The sequence below is a fragment of the Paramisgurnus dabryanus genome, chromosome 12, assembly GCF_030506205.2.
Source record: "Paramisgurnus dabryanus chromosome 12, PD_genome_1.1, whole genome shotgun sequence".
In the NCBI taxonomy this organism is placed as follows: domain Eukaryota; kingdom Metazoa; phylum Chordata; class Actinopteri; order Cypriniformes; family Cobitidae; genus Paramisgurnus; species Paramisgurnus dabryanus.
Window position 1 is genome coordinate 29,777,318 of NC_133348.1, and position 17,327 is coordinate 29,794,644.

Below are 17,327 nucleotides of genomic sequence, written 5' to 3' on the forward strand. Positions count from 1 at the left end.
CGCTTACATTGTGAGATCATTTGGCACGATTATTTTGCACAAAATTATTTAGCCGCTTTATATATTTGCATATTTGTGACAATGTCACGCACAGCATTTAAAGGTGGCGTAAAATATATAACACTGTATTTATCTAGGCATAAATGATTAATAGGAGTTCTGTATGGTAATAAAATATCATGAGCCTCAAACACGATTGTTTCCTCCTTTTTATGTAAACCTCATGCATGCAAACGACAGCTGAAAAACAGGCCAATCTCAACATAACACCAACTGTGAGGTTACAGTAGAGATGTACGCCCTAACATTCAATTGTTGTTACAATGCTAATAACAAATTGTGACTGCTGAGTTAGATCTATATGTTAGTTAATGCTATATGCTAACGTTTAGGCTTAAGTTCTACTATTGGCGTTACAGTTACGTTTTGCAGGTCCATACTGAAAAAAACCCCACAAACTTACCACTCAGAAACGTCCATTTAAAATCTCCAAACAATTGATTATTCCTCAAAATCTGATCCAGGCTCAAACAAGGTCTGTTTGCACACACACACAGAGCTACTGAAGGAGCTGCTCTGAGAAACAGCCAATCAGAGCAGAGCTCAACATTATTATTCATGACCCTTTTCCTTTCATAGAGACAGAGCGCAGTTATGCAAATTTGAAAAACACGCCCAACGGGGGGAAAACAATACAACCCTCTCCATTGACTTTGTATAGCGAGAGGCCGCCTCCTTGTCATTTCTGGCTTATAACAAAAAACAGAATAATGCCTAAAAGCTGCTGTGGACAATATGTACAGCTAACAAGCCAAAGAACCCAGAAATAAGTTTTTATAAGCTGTCGAGCAGTAAAACCCAACCTTTAAGGAGAAAAAAGTGGATCGCCGACTACATTTCCCCCTAGTGGACGCAGTTCTACTAATATGAGTACTATGCAAAGTTGCCTGTTTTCCACTTTTGTGTCTTTAAACGCTCGTTTTTTGAGGTCGACAGCTTATAAAAAAGTATTTCTGGGTTTTTTGACTTGTTAGCTGTACATATTGTCACACAGCAGCTTTTAGGCATTATTCAGTTTTTGTAATAAGCCAGAAATGACAAGGAGGCAGCCTCTCGCAATACAAAGTCAATGGAGAAGGTTGAATTGTCCCCCCCCCCCCCCCCGGTTGGCGTTGTTTTCAGGTTATGACGCGCTGCGCTCTGTCTCTATTCTAAAGGCAAATCCTAGGGTTGTAAATGGACATGTAAAATGGTCTCTGGATGATTTTTGCACTTACTAAAGCCACATACCTTCAGTGTAGATATCAGAAAATTGTTTAACAGATTATTTCAATGCATTCTTTGCCACCTTTAATACATTTAAAATATGTAATAAAGTGAAATCATTAAAACTATTAAAAATAACATTAAGGAATGTAAATATAATATAATTCAAATGAATTTATTTTAGTAGATAGCAGCACACTCTTCATGAGATGCTTTAAAACAGTATTGATAGAGTTTACGTGTGTGCTTCTGCTGTATTGCACAGATTTTTCATTGTATTTCTGTTAATGTTTTGTGTTTTTTGTCTTTGTCTGTGGTGTAGTTCCTGGTCCAGTTCCCAGGGAGTTTGTAAGAGCGTTTCCATCTGAAGAGAAGATCATGTTACAGTGGAAGGAACCGCTGGAACCCAACGGCATTATAACCCAATATGAGGTAATGCTCGGTCTCTATGTGTGTATGTTTATAATGTGTGCAAACACCAATGCTTGTCTATCAAAACTTGTGTCTTTACACAAATGAATTTCTTTAGAAAGCCCATATGTAAATCTATAGTATAAAGCTGGATGAAGTCTTTAATAATGTGCAGTACAAAAGACAGATTAATGTTTGTTTTAACTCTTTCTCTGCCAGCATTTAAAAAAAAGTTACCAGCCAGTGCCAACATTTTTTATGATTTTCACAAAAATGTGATGCCTTCCAGAAAATGTTCTTCTTTAAATATATAAACATGCGGTATATCAAATGAAAGAACAGACCTTCTGCTTTCTCTCTCTCTCACACATAAATTTTTTTTTAATCCTGTTTCCTTTATTTGTTCTCTTTTTTCACCTCTCAAATATGGGTAGGTTTCTTAAAAAATAGAAAGTTTTGAGCAAAAAGCTGAGATGAATGCATTTTTGTAAATGACTTTTGTTAGAGATCAGATTCAAAATGATAATCAAAACATACATGGAGGTTTTTACTGTTTTTGGATCAGTGGATGCTTCAGTGTTTTATTTAAGTTGGGTAAGAGCACCACCCTTACATAAAAAAACATGTGAGCACGTGCATAATGTGGTGAATTTCTTTGACATGTGATCACATGTGGACAGCATGTCACCTCATGTGCCACATTCAATCACATGGGATTCACACAAAAATGTTTGAAAAACACACATTTCACATGTGAATTTTTCTCTAAGGGCAGCTAGTACATAACAGCGGAAATAGGGATTGCCGTAAAACTCGTCATTGGCAGGGAAGCGTTTTTCTTAATTGACGAGATAACTCTTTCCTCGCCATTAACAAGTAAATAATGTTAATGAAAATATATATTTTTGTTATGACAGAATAGTCATTTTTCCTGTTTCTTTTTGTTTTATGTAGAAAGCATTCACACTGGATCATCAGTCTTGCATTAGAAGTACACACTTCATGTTAATAGCAGATATTGAAACAGCACATAATAAGGGTTTCCGCTTTAAATTAGGAAACTATCTGCATCTAAAAAACACCACACTGTATATTCATATAAACAATAGCAATCATTAAAAACCCTTTTTATGATCAATGTGATGGTCACTGATATATCTATGAAAAGTATAAGGTTTTGACTTTTATCAATATATTTTTTTTTAAAGTTAAAAGTTCCTGTGTTTGTTGTGTTCAGATCAGCTATAGCATTGTTCATTCATTCGACCCGTCAGTGGCGTTACTTCGTCCACCGGTTTTGGTATCATTACCCTGGAACACCTCACGCCACAACTTCACACAACTACACCCCGGAACCACATATCAGTTCCTGATCCGAGCCAGTACCAGCAGAGGATACGGACCTCCGACCACACTCAACGTCACCACCAACATATCAGGTGTGTGTGTTTGTTTGTGTCAGTATATGTGTGTACTTCAGGTCCTTTGTGGCTTCTATATTGAATTGGATCTATAGGTCTGGTTGTACTGAAGTAATGTCATACATCCATAGACACTATCTGTTGTGCAAGTCACAAAGACTTCAGCCTGAAATGAATTTTTGACAGTTATACTACTTTAAAGTCAAGTTGGCTTTTGTTTTTGTTCGTTTTTAGGTCTCATAAATTGAGTCAGATATTCGTAAAAATTAGATTTGGGCTTGAATAGATTCACAAACGCACACCAGATGACATCCTACACAGATTCTGTTCAGTTCTTCTGCTGCAGTTTTATTCATTTTTCCAGATTGATTGAACATCATCAACTCACATGTATACACACAGTTTTCTCATTAATAACATTTTATGTAAAAATATTTCACAATTTTACTCCATTGTAGATGCAGTAAAAATTGCCATTGCATGAATCATGTTGGATCTTATTGAAAACAAAGAAACTTTGAAGAAAATGAATCTTACACTATGAGTCTCAGGATGTTAGTATTACAGATCAGCTCTCTGTCATCCTCATACTTTTCCTCAACATTCTGCTGCATAAAAAACAAACAAAAAAAACATCAAAAACATACCAAAACTAAGCCTGTTTCAAGATTTTTTAGCCTTTGTTTGTTTATACCTGCTCTTAAATTTATCCTAATTGCTCGGCTGTGTTTGGTTGAATTGAAGGAAAAAGCTGCTGATGTGTTTTGTTAATGTTCAGTAAGGATAAGTGCAGTACACCGCTTACATCACCGCTCTCAACTCTAATACAGGAATAATAAGAGGAAATGTGATTTTTCATCATTTTAGAAATCCATCACTTTAGATTTGTTGAGAGCGAGATGTTCAGGTGGAGACCTAAAAAAGAAAACTGATTTTCAGTAGAGAAACACAAAGAAAGAATGGGAATTTTTGTATTATTTGTTCGAGTGTCCAAAGTAACAACATGACAGCGGTTGTTTTTTTTGTTATATTCAGTCTTGCTTCTCCTAAAAAACTAAAATTATTTTCTATTAACACAGATTTATTTTATGTGACCCAGATATCCACAGACTTGGCTGGCTATACAAAATATCTACTGTACACGATTGAATACACACACTTAAGCTCTTTTCACACAAAGATTATGGAAAATACATGGAAAATGCATTCGGGTTTCATCTGGGATCGTTTGATTTTTGGTTCATTGACACTGCCAATGATTTGCCGGAATCTGTGCGAAACAAGCAGCAGATCAACTAAGCAATATGATAGACATGTGAGAGGGCTGTGTGTCATCACGCACCAAACAACTCAGAATAAAAAACACAGACTTAAAGGATTAGTCAATTTTCTAAAAAAAAAAAATCCAGATAATTTACTCACCACCATGTCATCCAAAATGTTGATGTCTTTCTTTGTTCAGTCGAGAAGAAATTATGTTTTTTGAGGAAAACATTCCAGGATTTTTCTCATTTTAATGGACTTTAATGGACCCCAACACTTAACAGTTTTAATGTTGTTTAAAATTGCAGTTTCAAAGGACTCTAAACGATCCCAAAAGGGGCATAAGGATCTTCCAGCGAAACGAATGTCATTTTTGGCAAGAACTTCTCTTCTTTCTTTGGCTGTGTGACTCTCCTGCGAGACCTCACCTAATTGCGTAGTGACGTTGAAAGGTCACGAGTTACATATATGAATTGACATTTGCGGACCATTTTAAACAATAAACTGACACAAAGACATTAATTTGTATCATTCGACATACAGCAACGTCGGAACGGTCCTCTTTCTCCACACTTGTAAACACTGGGGCGTAGTTTGGATACGTCATCCGTGACCTCTTGACGTGATGTCGTATCACATGAGGTCGCACTGGCGCATCACAGGACCGGAGGAAGATGAGAATTTGTAGTTAAAAAGTGCAAATTTTTTATTTTTCTTGCCAAAAATGACAATCGTTTCGCTAGATAAGACCCTTATGCCTCGTTTGGGATCGTTTAGAGTCCTTTGAAACTGCAATTTTAAACTGCATTAAAACTGTTAAGTGTTGGGGTCCATTAAAGTCCATTAAAATGAGAAAAATCCTGGAATGTTTTTCTCAAAGAACATAATTTTTTCTCGACTGAACAAAGAAAGACACCAACATTTCGGATGACATGGTGCTGAGTAAATTATTTGGATTTTTTTTTTTTTTAGAAAATTGACTAATCCTTTAACATTCTTCAAAACAATTGCATCCTAATGACTAAAGCGCACCCGGGCTCACATCGGTCAAAGTATAGTGTGAGTGCATGCTTCTGGGGGAGTAGAGAGGCGGGACAATCAACCTCTGGTATGATTTTTTTGGGTTATGTATGATATATGAGTGTGCCCTAAGTGGCTTCAGTATAGTTGGATTGAAGTTAGAATACAGATTACAGTACAGTAGTCAATACTTAACCCCAACATTATTTCATTCACATTTGACTCTGTCTGTAGCACCTACACTAGAGGAGTATGATGAAGCTTCACTCAATGAGACCGCAACCACCATCACTGTCCTACTGAAACCAGCTCAGGCTAATGGAGCTCCTATCAGGTGTGTATGTCTCTCTCTCTCTCTCTCTCTCTCTCTCTCTCTCTCTCTCTCTCTCTCTCTCTCTCTCTCTCTCTCTCTCTCTCTCTCTCTCTCTCTCTCTCTCTCTCTCTCTCTCTCTCTCTCTCTCTCTCTCTCTCTCTCTCTCTCTCTCCTCAGCTGTTCATTATTCAACTCAACACATACACAAAGATCTGTATTTGATGTGAGTTGTGTCAGTCTGTTCAGCTGCTCTGTGTCAATACAAACAATCTTTCAGTAAATCAGTCATTACTGTGACAGTCAGATTCCTACAGCAACCTGCAAACTGAAGACTGAGAGAAAAACTTCAATAGCCCATAAAGCATATTAAAATTGTCTGATTTCAGAAAACAAAACATTCACAGATGGTTAAAGAGTGACAGAGAAACTTCTACTGTAAAATGGTAGAATCTCACAAACATCCTTAAGCTACAGTATCTTCTACATACAATTACATCTGTTGTTTAAAAGCACAACGTATATAAAGATCATTGCAGTCAAATGTTAAACTCTTAACTCTTTCACCGCCAGCGTTTTAAAAAAAAGTTGCCAGCCAGCGCCAGCGTTTTTCATGATTTTCACCAAAGTTTAATGCCTTCCAGAAAATGTTCTTCTTTAAATATATAAACATACAATATACCAAATGAAAGAACAGACCCTCTGCTTTCATTAAAAAAAAAAACGTTTCATCCTACCTTCATTAGTTCTTTTGTAATGAACTTTTGAATATGGGTAGGTTTCTGCAAAAACACCACATTTTGAGCAAAAAGCAGAGATAATTCCATTTTTGTGACGGACTTTTCATAGAGATCCCATTCAGAGCGATCTTTAAAACAGACACGGACATGCAGCAGCTTGCCATAGGGCAATACTTCCGGGTTTAATAGCGGTATTGCGGAAAGACGGAAAATCTCGTCATTGGCGGGGAAGCGTTTTCTCTTAATTGACGAGATATCTCGTCAATGGCGGGGAAAGAGTTAAGGTTTCTGAACGGAGGGTGAAATGTGAATGATACACATCTCCAAAAGTTATCGGCTACGATGTTACTTTCATTGCTTTAATTGTCTGTGATTTTGTGTCTGTCATCAACAGCGTCTATCAGATCGTAGTGAAGGAAATTAACCCTCACCGTGTCCGACGTGAGGTGAGTGGCAGTGAATGTTACCGTGAGCCGGTGACCTATCATAACGCGGTCAGCAGCGGCCTGCCGTATTACTTTGCTGCAGAACTTCCACCCAGAGCCCTTCAGGAGCCACAGCCGTTTACAGTGGGCGACAACAAGACCTATCAAGGGTACTGGAACGCTCCCCTCGCACCCCGCAAAAACTACAACATCTACTTTCAGGCAGTGAGCAGCGTGGAGAAGGTGAACAGATCACAAACACAATCCTGTGCAGTTTCACCCTGAGCAGAAGTTTAGGGTTTTATTGTGTCCTGTATGTTTCTGCACTTTATTGATTTGCAATTAACAGAAGTTTTTGATTTTTACAGGAAAGTAAAACGCAGTGTTTAAAGCTGGCATTTAAAGGTAAAGCCCTTTTATTTAAAACTCTATCTCTCTCTCTTTTGTCTCTTAATATTTTACACGATTCAGGATCTCAGATAGAGGTTTTATCTATCTATAAATGTTTTGATTTATTGGTGGACCCCACACCTCGCTGCCATAAGGAGCAAACTCTTCGATTACTAAAAGTAATATTTTTCTCTGAAGTCTTATAGAAATCTCTATAGGACATTGATGTCTTATAGTGTGTGGAAGAGCCTGCAGGCTTTATTTCTCAGTTTATTCACTGCAGTGTTAAAGTTTCCTGTAGATATGATATTAAGATGATTATACTGTAGTGAGGTGACTAAACTTTATGATTTGTTTGAGGTTGACAGTATTGTTCAAGAAAGTTCTTCATTCAGTTAGAGACAACAGAAGCAGATCATTTCAGTCTTAAAGTACTCAAAGACTGAAGAAGGATGTGTGGCAGGTGTTATAGGTTTGCCATTAAACATAATAGATTAGAGTTATTTTGTCAATTAAGAGAAAACGCTTCCCTGCCAGTGACGAGGTTTTACGGCAATCCATATTTCCGCTATTATCCACTAGGTGGTGCTCTTACCCAACTCATAAAATATTGAAAAATATTCTTGTCATGCTCGGTGGCTTCAGTGCGTCATCGAGTCATCATTTAGAAATGTAAATAAACTGTTTAATGGTGTACTCCACAATTCAGTACTACTTAGTTTCAGTGATACATTTGTAACATTTTTAATGTTCAGAAAAAAATCTGGAATGACTTTACACACATTAAATAAAAAAATCTAAAGAAAATTGTGACAAATTTAGCTTAAATAAAGCTGTCATTAGTAGGGCTGGATAAAAATAGTGATTCTCAGATTTTAATCGATCATTAGACTAAAAAACTATATTGATTCGGGATGTCCGTGCCTTACTTTACAGCCAAGGCTCGACAAAAAGGATGCACTACTGTTTGAGAAGTTTAATGTGTAATCGCGCACCCGGGAAGCCGCATCTCAAATCTTAGACAACGCACAAATGCTGGGTTTACTTTCTTGCTCTTGAAGAAAAGATATACAGTAGCCTGTTTCACACAGTAATTCTAGTAAATTACCATGAATTTACCAGAACGAATGTACCAGTAAATATAAAAATGTGCTGTTCACACATGCAGTGACGTTCCGTCTTTTTACCAGTAAGACATCATTCACACATCAGTATCAAAATACCGGTAAACTCGGAGAGAAAGCGGAAGTTACCTGTGGCGCACGCGGCCGCGAGCTCCGTGTCGTATTTGTACACAATTGCGGGTTATGACTTAATATCGTCGGTCCGTATTTTGTTGTTTTCACATCTGTGGCAAACGGTCGCGAAGTTGCTCGTGACCAAACAACATTAGGTTAGGCGGCGTCAAACGGAACCTGTGTTTGCACATTAGGCTTCACAGAGGGTGTGCTAAGGACGTCGGCAATTTGGCAAATAGATGGTAAGCTGTTTTAAACAACTTTGAAGAAATGTGGATATTAACTTCAGTTTTGCTGGACTTTTAAGCAGCATGGGTGTGGAAACGAACGTAAACATTGCGGTGGTAAACGCGTCACCTGTTTAAAAACGTTCTGATCGGCCCGATCTGTCAGCGCGGTCTGACGTCGTCCGTTTTAAATGCCGGTAATCCTATATTTTTCGTTCACATATAGCGCTTACCGGTAAATTACTGGTAATCTTACAACCTGTCTTACTGGTAAATTGGGAGCACTGATTTACCGGAAAGGTTCTGTTCACACATGATCTGTTAACTGCAATTTACCAGTAAATTACCAGTAAAGACTGTATGTGTGAAAGGGACTATGGTTACACAAAATTATCTCAAAATGTGCCCATTATCCTTGTTAATGTAGTGTGTTGTGTGACTGTGAACAGAAAGAAAATGCATTTGTAACAGTGTATTCAATCCATGCAGTATATATGTAGGTTTTATCTCTTTCCCCACCAGCGTTTTTTTTTTAAGTTGCAAGCTAGCTCCAGCATATTTTATAAAATTTAAACAAAAATTAAATACCTTTTTAGAAAATTTTCTTCTTTAAATAAAAAAACATACAATGTATCAAATAAATAGTACAGATCCTCTGCTCTCAAAAAAAAAATTCATCCTATCTTCATTTGTTCCATTTTTAGCACCTCTCAAATATTGGTAGATGTCTTAAAAAATACAAAATTTTAAACAAAAAGCTGAGATAATAGCATTTTTGTGTAAGACCCTTGTTTGAGATCAGTTTCAGAGCAATTCATAAAACTTACACAGAGTTTTTACTGTTTTTGGATCAGTGGATGCTTCAGTTTTTTATAAATTGCGCAAGAGTGCCACCTAGTGGATAAAAGTGGAAATACGGATTGCCGTAAAAATTCATCATTGACAGGGAAACGTTTTCTCATAATTGATGTATTAATGGCAGGGAAAGAGTTAAAGGAACATCACACCAAATAAATTCCATGTCTGCAAAACTAAAATTTTTATTTTAAAACTAAAATATTGGTAATGAATCAATGTTACAGTGTAAAAGATTTCTGTAGAAATTACAGTATTACTGAGTATTACTGGCAACTAGCTGCCAGTAACTTACTGTAGATTTTACATTTATGTTATTTACTGGCAGTACAGTTTGTTCAAAGTAAAATGAACATTAAACATTTTCAGTCTTTATCTTCTACAGTAAGTCACTGGCAACCAGCTGCATAATTACAGCAAATGTTTTACAGTATCGAAATCATATAAAAGGGATTCAAATCGAATCGCCCTATTCGTCGCAATAACCAAGCTCTGTTTGGATCCAAATGCTGAATTGTAGTTCATTCATCAACTTGATCAGACAAACTCATATCTCTATATTGACTTTTGAGATCCACATGTTTGTTATAATTGTACTCAAGATTTTCTACAGCACGTCATTCAGCTAAATGTTATTAAATGCGTTGAATTTGTAATGCAGTGAAAGATACGTGTCAGTGTGCTGTTGTGGTTCTGACAGTACGGAAAACGTCTCGCTTGAGTTATTGCTCATGATTTTATCCTCGGGGTCTTCATTAATTGTTTTTCAGCAGGAAATCGAATGCTAAACCTCTGCCCGAGGCTCGGCACGCTCCCAGAACGAATTAGATGTAGCCCACGTCATGTGTTGTTTTGCAACAAAAAGACATTTTTGTTTTTAAACGTGAAATCTTATCTCCAGAATGGATGTAATCCAATTTCCATTGAATCGCTTGTAGTGTTTTTCTCTCAAATCAGATTCATAAGAGCTGACAGAAACAGAAGTGTTGTGGCGGAGGACAAAATGTGAGGCGAAACTAAAACCACCCAGTGTTGCGGGTTAATAACCCGCGTCACAGCTGATTCTGGGAACGTCTCGCTGGAAAGATCTTTAGTTTATCTTTTCAAGATAGGTGGGCAGGGAGATTTATTGTCCTCGCTGATGATCTTCCAGTTATGTAGCTCAAGGTCAGCAACCAGATCTCAGTCTCAGTCTAGGTTTACCGAATCACTCGTTACCTTTGATGTCGTATGTGTGAGTGCTTTAATAATATTGCAGATCACATAAATACAAGTGGCCGTTTGTGTAATGGGTTCTGATGTGCAGTTCTTGGAGTGAAGAAGAAGATGTTGGGGGGTGGGGTTGTATTAGGGCAGCAGTGCTCTCCGTCTTGCCCCGGGCAGCTCGCTGGGGCAAATGAGATGTAAAGGATAAAAGAGCTGTACGCAGGACAGCAGAAACAGGAGCTTTGCTTTTGTTTATGGGTAAAAGTAAGCTGCCCCGCGGGTCCAGAGGCACAGAGTGAATCTTGATGGCTCTATTTAACAGGCTCATGTCAGTGGATCAGTGCCTTATCACTCCTAAAAGCTTAAAGTATAGCGCTTCAGGACATCAGGAGGATCCATTTACTCCTGCCATCCAGACAGCTCGACAATGCTGCTTTATATCCAAAGCTTTAAGTGCTGTCAGTGCCGTCGTAAACGCGATGCAGACCTGACCTGAGTTCAGCAGACGTTTGTATCGCTATCTCAAGGTGCTGTAATGATGGGTTTACTCTCAGATTGTGTTTCTGGCTGAACTGTTTGTGTTCAATGTATAACCCATCTTATATTTCGCCTATAGTAATGTGTTTTAAAGGTGTGGCTGGTGGACTTTTGTTTAATAGACGGTGAGCGTCTCTTTATTTCCTCGATGTCCTTGCGACGCTTCACCGGGACTCGGATGTAGCATAAACTGTGCGTAACGTCTGTAAGGCCTTTAGTTATAGATAGCGGTTTTAATAGTCCTGGATATTACAATCTATAGAATAATGGCTTTAATAATGGATTTCACCTTGTGGACCCTGAACGGTTGTATAAGAGGTTTTACAGTCTGTTTAAGTGGACAGTATCGGTGAATGCTCTGCTCCTGAGGCGCACCGTCTTACTTTCCACTGTTTCGTACTTTTATTTTTAGAGGGGAATGATATTTGTGTCTTGTATAATGTATTGGTGCCAGGTAATAATATTAGCATTGAACAACAGAGTGAGACTGTGGACGTCTGCCAGTGTTTGGAGAAACATATCCGACAGTCATTTTCAAGCCATTCTGTAATTTTTTTGGCAACGTCTCAAATGAAAGATATCACGCACAGCCGGCTGATGGCACTTTATGTTTGTGAGCCGTCCAGGTATTTTAATGGAGGCAGTGCAATGCAATAACAAATGATGCCCACGGTTTTTTTAGTCGGAAGAAAAACACTGTGACTTTTATGGGAATCATTTCACAGTCAATGTGTAAAATAAAGGATTTCCGTATAAAGGACAAGAAGTTTAGACAGAATTGAAATAAGGTCACATATCTTTTTATAATCTAAAGACAGCCAAACATGGTTCTTCTGGTGAGGGACCAAAAATTAATTTCTCATGCCCAAAATATGTTTTAAATATATGCTAAATATATTTTTGAATTTGATAATAAAATACGTTGATGTGAATGTTAAAACTAAATCTCAAAATGTATTTTAAGGGCAAGCAAATACATTTCTATTTTACAACCCATATGCTAAGAAATGTACAGTATTCTTGTCAAAATTTTGTTTAAATATATGCTTAAATGTATTTTTTTAAGGTGAAAAAATATTTAATTATATTCTTTTCAAACAATAAAGCTTTTCTTCCAATGCAACGTGAATATATTTCCTTGCTTTAAAATATATTTATTTTTAAAATATATTTCAAAAGTTGCCATAAAAATATGAATATTATATTTTTTAAACATTCCAAAATATATTTCAGCAAATATATTTTTTGGCTATTTTGCTAGTAGATTTTGAAAAATATGTACGATTTGAAATGTTTATTCTTGTGTTCAGGAGCCACGGAGGAACCGGAGGTGATCCCAGATCCTGCCAAACAAACTGATCAGGTGGTGAAAATCGCGGGCATCAGTTCTGCCGTGCTGGTCTTCATTCTCCTGGTCCTGTTGGCTGTCCTGCTGGTGAAGAAAAGGTAAGCTGAAGTCTCTTCTGTTAACAAAACACCTGCATCTCCACTCCACGGCCATCTCATAACACAACAGACGCACACAAACATCAATTCATTTTAAATACATCATAGTTAACAGTGTTTGTGAGAGAAAAGTACAGAAGATTTGAAAAGAGTTTGAATGTCCATTTGAGCGGTTTAGTCTAAACGTTTTTTAATAAGGGTGAAGTGTGCACCAGATCAGAGATGTGCTTTACAAAATGAAAAATGTCCGTATCTGCGTCTCATTTCATGCACTCCTCATGAATCGGTGGTGATTCTTACTCGGGTCCCTGCTGTTGTCCAATGGCGCCATCATGAGATTTATTCTTGAACAGCAGGCTGTGTTAAAAGCACACAGGTGATTTCGCATAGATTCTCTTTTTAGACCAAGTCTAAAATTTCTGGTTTTATTTCATTTTGAAAGAATATTTGCAGGATAATTGCAAAAATGTCAACCAGTCTGTGTCAATTGGTTTAACTAGTTTTTTTTTATTAAAATATAAATATTCATAAAAAATTTGGAATGAAATATAATCATCTAGTTTAGTGTAATATGATATTTTTACATACATTTTTACATTATTTGTCAAAGATTATTTAGAAAACAAAAACGCATTTACATTTAGAAATAACTAATGACATTTTATTTTAATTTTCTTTTTTTTTCTTTTTTGATGATGATGATTACGCTTAAATGCCATCAAGGTGGATAAAATATTTCATATTTCTCATTCTTTCATTTTTTGCCGCAATTGGCGGTTACACCATTTGACCTTTTCAGGTCCATTCAGTTCTAACTTTCATAAAAACGGTGCAAATGTATTTTTTTATTTCATAAAATGAACATAAATACACTATATGAATTGAAATATACCTGATGCATGCTTTCAAAACATTCTTGCCAAACCGTTTTGTCACCCATACATGATTTGGTCTGTATTATTGTCATTTGGAAAGATCTAAAGCCAACATATACAGCTTACATCTAAATACACAACTGTTAATGGATGTTTTAAGAAACTTTAATATAATCAATTATGAGAGTTATAGTTTTAAACATTGGTGATAAAAATAAGCTGATCGAAAAATACATATCTGAATATTCTCAACCTAATAAATTACATTTAAAAAAATATATTTTTAGAAAAATTGTAATGAATTCATTGAGAGTTGATTCTGATTGGCTGAGAAGAGTCTACATTTTAAAGAAACATTATATCCACATAAGTTTTTCCTTTACTTAACCTGTAACTTGTTAAGAAGTTATGAATAGCAACTAAATACTAGTCAAAAACTTAAAATAGTAGGTTCAATTGGCTTGCAATACAGTCCCATACTGTTGTTAAGATTAAAGCACATTTGTCTGCTGTATATTCATCTGCCACAGTGTATTATCCAACAGATTTTATTGTCTGTTTCTTATGATGTGAATAAGTGAGAAGTCAAACAGATACATTTTGTCCTTAGTTAGGACAGAATAGACATTTATAGTTCAACATTTAATGTCATGTTTAATCTAATGTTTTGTAGTTGTCTTAATAGGTAAGATACATTTAGTATTAGCTGATATTATCTGTCATATTTATTCATTACAGTAGATAAAAGCTAACACATGACTATCATACTCCTCCATACTTCATTCAGAGTTCAGATCTTTAAGGGTGCACTACTTTGCTGTTTTTATGTTTCTCAGACTCAACACATGATTTAAGCGTGCTCTTTATAATTCATATCCATCAGGGTGCACTCACATTAGGCTAACCAAACCATGCCCCAGCGTGATTGTCCCCACTTCCTTCACCTCCAGAAGCACACACTCACACTGTACTTTAAACCATCAAGCTCGGGTGCACTTTCGTCATTAGGATGCAATTGTTTAAAGAAAACAGGAAGTAAAGCGCTCTCTTAACACTGGAGCCCATCGTTCCATGCCTATCATATTGCTTAGATGATCTGTTGCGCGTGCAGCTTGGTTTGGATAGTGCGAGTGCACCCTCAGTGTGAACGCAAAACACTTTCACTCACTGATGCCATTGTAGAAAAAAGTGTTGCGAATCAGCATTAGGCAGGAAGTTTTCTGAAATGCAATAGGCTTTATGCCCAGCTGCACTTCTTCCTGAACTTCAGCCAGCTCCTTGTTTCCTGTCTGCCATTATTGGACAAACTGATTCATCCAGGTGTGCCTGATTATTGTTGTTGTGACTACTGAGGTCAGGCACACCTGGATTAATCAGTTTGTCCAATAATGGCAGACAGGAAACAAGGAGCTGGCTGAAGTTTAGGAAGTAGTGCAGCTGGGCATAAAGCCTATTGAATAGTGATCTGAATTGGTGTCCATCATGAAGGCAGACCATTACAGACATACAGTATGACTGCAGTCTTTTTTTTTTTCTTTGTTAAAAATACATAGTGCACCTTTAAAGACAGATCAGTTTTTTCAGCTGTGAGATGCTCATGGTGTGAAAGATTTTCAGAAATTTGCTGTATGAGGGGTGATTGTGTATTTTTATGATATTTTCTCCATATATAATCTCTTATATTATCAGATCATCATATTTAAATGAACTGACATTGTATGTGGATATATTGATCCAGGATCTGAATGTTTTGCGGTCAAACGCTGAAGATACTGCATCTTTAAAATGTTGGTCAGCATCTTAACCACTTTTGTTTTTGTTTTCATTTATGCTTAACATGTGATTTTTAAAAATGTCTGTGCTCAGAGGTTTATTGCAGTGATAAATTGATCAGCTGAGAGACGTTAAGATGCATGATCAAATCTTACAGCCAATTTTGCATGCCCTTGATTTGTTTTTCTTTGTGTTTTATATGAGTCAGTTCTGATCTAAATAGATGTTTATGTATCTTTAAAAGAGATCAGACGATGCTGATATATAGACTGAATCTGCTGCGTGTGTTGTATTGGTCAGACTGAATCTGATTGTACGCTCACCAGTATCTCTTCATCTGTTTGTGCTATTTCTCATTCGCTCACCAGGAGGAGCTACTATTCTTACTCATATTACCTGTAAGTAACAGATGGGTTCAGAACACAGCAGTAATAAATATATTTATATATATATTCAGGTTCTCTGTTTCTGGTTAGTCTGTTAGTCTTTTAAAGATGCAGTATCCTTTTTTCAAGCGAAACACTCTTTGCTTTGACCAATCACGTTTCTTCTCGATCAGTTCTGTAATGTGCTCGGCAGCGCTCACATCCAAGCGGTGTTATTTGAAAAAAGAATGCTGCACTTGTGTTTGTTGTGTTGTGTTGTGTTTGTGGGTTGGTGTGCATGTGTGTTTGGGACGCTCACTCACTTTTGTCTTCATTCATCTCTCATCCTAACACGCATTTATTCATTTATTCAGTCAGTCAAGAGGGTGAACTTTAGCCCCTGTCCCCTTAAACCTCCTAAAGGTATCTGTGAATATCTGTATGTGCTGTATAGTGTATTTATACCTGCACTGTAAAACAAATCGTGCTGCCTTAAATTTTTTGTTTAGATAAGTCATTTTAACTTATCTTGACTACAGATGAGCTGTTATAACATTTAAAAGTTGTAGCAGCTCACCTCTTGTCAAGATAAATGATAGTAAGTTGGTAGTGAACACATATGTTTACTAATGCATCAAAGCTTTATTGTTGACCCGTCTGATAATTAGCTTCTGGTTTTTGTTTTTTACGCAAGTATAAAATAAATATCACACAGCAAACGTCTGACAGAAATGCCAAAAATGCAAAACTTTGCATTTCCATATTTGACAAATATGGAAGACTGGTTATGAAGTGTTATGAATTTTTTTACAGGCATTGTTTGATTTCTTTATCACTGCATAACATTCACTAATCTGGAAGTATTTTCTCAAGGTTAAACTAAATTTTCCCTCTTCAGTCATCTCTTATCTTTTCCCGTGTCTTGTTTTCTTCATGTGGGTGCTTGGACTGGAATGGCAGTGTTTTAAGTATTTGATCTTTAATGACTTCGCTTTTATTTGGTTCATCAGGAAGCTAGCCAAGAAGCGCAAGGATGCTATCGGAAACACCCGTCAGGAGATGACCCACATGGTGAACTCAATGGACCGCAGTTACGCTGACCAAAGCACTCTGCACGCCGAGGAACCCGTGTCTGTCACGTTCATGGACTCGCACAACTTCAGTCGATGTGAGTGTTCAAGTCTGTTACAACTTGTTATTTAATCCATTTATTGGTGGATGATGTTGGTCATAATGAAACAAACTGTCAAGATGTTACATAGATGAATCGGACTTCCACATGTTTCTGCAAATGCGTGGCCATGCGTTGCGCATTGTATATATTTTGGGTAATAAGACACGTTTTTCATGGAAGTGTCTGGAGGTGAAAATATTAAATATAAATAATTAATAAAAATAATACAATAAGAATATATTTTATACATAAAAGTATCACAAAAAATTAGGTTTGTGTTACACTTTTAGTGGTTTACCAACAACGGCCACTAGATGTCAACAGTTTGCTGCATACTCTTGTCACAAATTAATAAATTACTGTCACTGTATTATTATTACTGCTA

At 36.7% G+C, this 17,327-nt stretch overlaps 1 protein-coding gene across 20 annotated transcripts in view; it reads left to right on the forward strand.

Moving 5' to 3' along the window:
• ptprk (protein tyrosine phosphatase receptor type K) overlaps positions 1-17,327 on the forward strand; it is a 220,138-nt gene that overhangs the window by 175,077 nt on the left and 27,734 nt on the right. For 12 of the 20 annotated variants that reach the window (XM_065268926.1, XM_065268930.1, XM_065268928.1 and 9 more), the window contains 8 exons: positions 1,589-1,698; positions 2,915-3,116; positions 5,616-5,715; positions 6,826-7,099; positions 7,225-7,261; positions 12,620-12,755; positions 15,772-15,801; positions 16,779-16,936. In XM_065268926.1, coding sequence (XP_065124998.1) covers positions 1,589-1,698; positions 2,915-3,116; positions 5,616-5,715; positions 6,826-7,099; positions 7,225-7,261; positions 12,620-12,755; positions 15,772-15,801; positions 16,779-16,936 — 1,047 coding nt within the window. The remainder of the gene's footprint in view (positions 1-1,588; positions 1,699-2,914; positions 3,117-5,615; positions 5,716-6,825; positions 7,100-7,224; positions 7,262-12,619; positions 12,756-15,771; positions 15,802-16,778; positions 16,937-17,327) is intronic. The other 8 variants (XM_065268933.1, XM_065268944.1, XM_065268934.1 and 5 more) reach the window with 1 other exon arrangement.